The sequence below is a fragment of the Monoraphidium neglectum genome (genome assembly GCF_000611645.1).
Source record: "Monoraphidium neglectum strain SAG 48.87 unplaced genomic scaffold scaffold04875, whole genome shotgun sequence".
In the NCBI taxonomy this organism is placed as follows: domain Eukaryota; kingdom Viridiplantae; phylum Chlorophyta; class Chlorophyceae; order Sphaeropleales; family Selenastraceae; genus Monoraphidium; species Monoraphidium neglectum.
In genome coordinates, this window is record NW_014008755.1 from 1,998 (window position 1) to 3,355 (window position 1,358).

General features: G+C 74.9%; 1 protein-coding gene across 1 annotated transcript in view; it reads right to left on the reverse strand.

Moving 5' to 3' along the window:
- MNEG_14918 (hypothetical protein) overlaps positions 1 to 1,358 on the reverse strand; it is a gene marked incomplete at both ends in the record, with an annotated part of 2,587 nt that overhangs the window by 528 nt on the left and 701 nt on the right. Inside the window, 2 exons of the mRNA XM_014036611.1 lie at positions 22 to 390; positions 681 to 755. Of these exons, the coding sequence (XP_013892065.1) occupies positions 22 to 390; positions 681 to 755 (444 nt within the window). The remainder of the gene's footprint in view (positions 1 to 21; positions 391 to 680; positions 756 to 1,358) is intronic.

Consider the following 1,358-nt stretch of genomic DNA (forward strand, 5'->3'; position numbering starts at 1 on the left):
CCCCTGGCCCGCCCCCCTCACCGCCACAAAAGCCACCAGCAGCACCACCGCCGCAACCGCCACCAGCGGCGCCAGCCCCCGCTTCCGCCGCTCCAGCGCCGCGACGAACCGCTCCACCGCAGCCGCGGCGCCGCCGCCAAAGCCGCCGCCGCCCTGCAGCGCGCCGAACGTCTTCCCGGCGCCGCGCCCCGCGCCGGCGCCGCCGCCCATCGCGGCCGCGGCGGCGTCGGACGCGATGCGCGCCTTGAGCGCCGCGTTCTCCTGCACCCAGCGCGCGAGCTCCTCCCTGTGCTGCGCGGCCGCCTGGGCCGCGAGGTCGCGCAGCGCGTCGCACTCGCGCTGCGCCTGGGCCTTGGCCTTGCTTAGGGATGTCAGCTCAGCCGCGAATTGCTGCAGGGCGGGGGGGGGGCGCAGGCTGGTGTCGCTCGGGCTCGGCGCCGGGCGTCGGCGTCGGGGTCGGGCAGGCTTGTGCGGCGGACGCGCGGGGCGCGGGCGGGGAGAGGGGAGGCGTGGGCGGCGCACGGGAGGAGCGAGGCGGCGGCGGCGCTCGAACCGCAGGCGCCGCCCGTGGGGGCCGCGGCACGCGGCAGACGGCGGACGGCGGGCGCGCGCAGGCCGCGGGCCGCGTGCGCTTGCCCGCGGGTGCGACCGCGAGAGGGATGGGGGAGGAGGGGCCTCACATCCTCTGCCGCTGATCTGAGGTTGGCCTCTGCCGCTGATCTGAGGCGCACCACCTCATCCTGCAGCTCCTCCACCTGGAGGGGGTGGGGCAGTTGTGGGGGCGAGGCAGCATGGATTTGGGGGTGGCAGCTGAAAAGCGGGGGTGGGCGGGGATGGAGGTATACCTTTGTGTTGTGGTGTGGTGTGTGGTTGCGTCTTGCGTGCGTGCTTGGATGTGCGTGCATGTGTGCGTGTGGAAGGGTGCGCGGAGTGCGCGCACATGTGCTGTTTGCAAGACGCGCAAGCGTCAGGAAAAGCACGCCCTGTCGAGAACCGCTATGCGAGTGCGGGGCCCCTTGCACGTGCGAGACGATGCAGGCGTGTGAGCGCACGAGTGGATGCTCTCAAGCCACGCGCGCGTGTTCTCTGCGCCACTCAGCAGGAGGCCAATTTAAGCAGGCAGCGTGACACCTGCGCCAGCGCGCCCGCGCACCTGCAGGCCCGCCTGCCGCTGCGCCTCCCGGAGTCGCTCCTCCCACTGCACCGCCGCCGCCCGCACCGCCTCGCGCACCGCGGCCTCCCTTCGGGGTGTGGCGGGCAGGCGCGCGCGTGCACTGCATGAGCGCGCCGCACCCCTCCCAGGCCCCGGGTGAGGCTGCTCTCGGCCGCACTCCACGCGCCCCGCCCCCGCCCCCCCC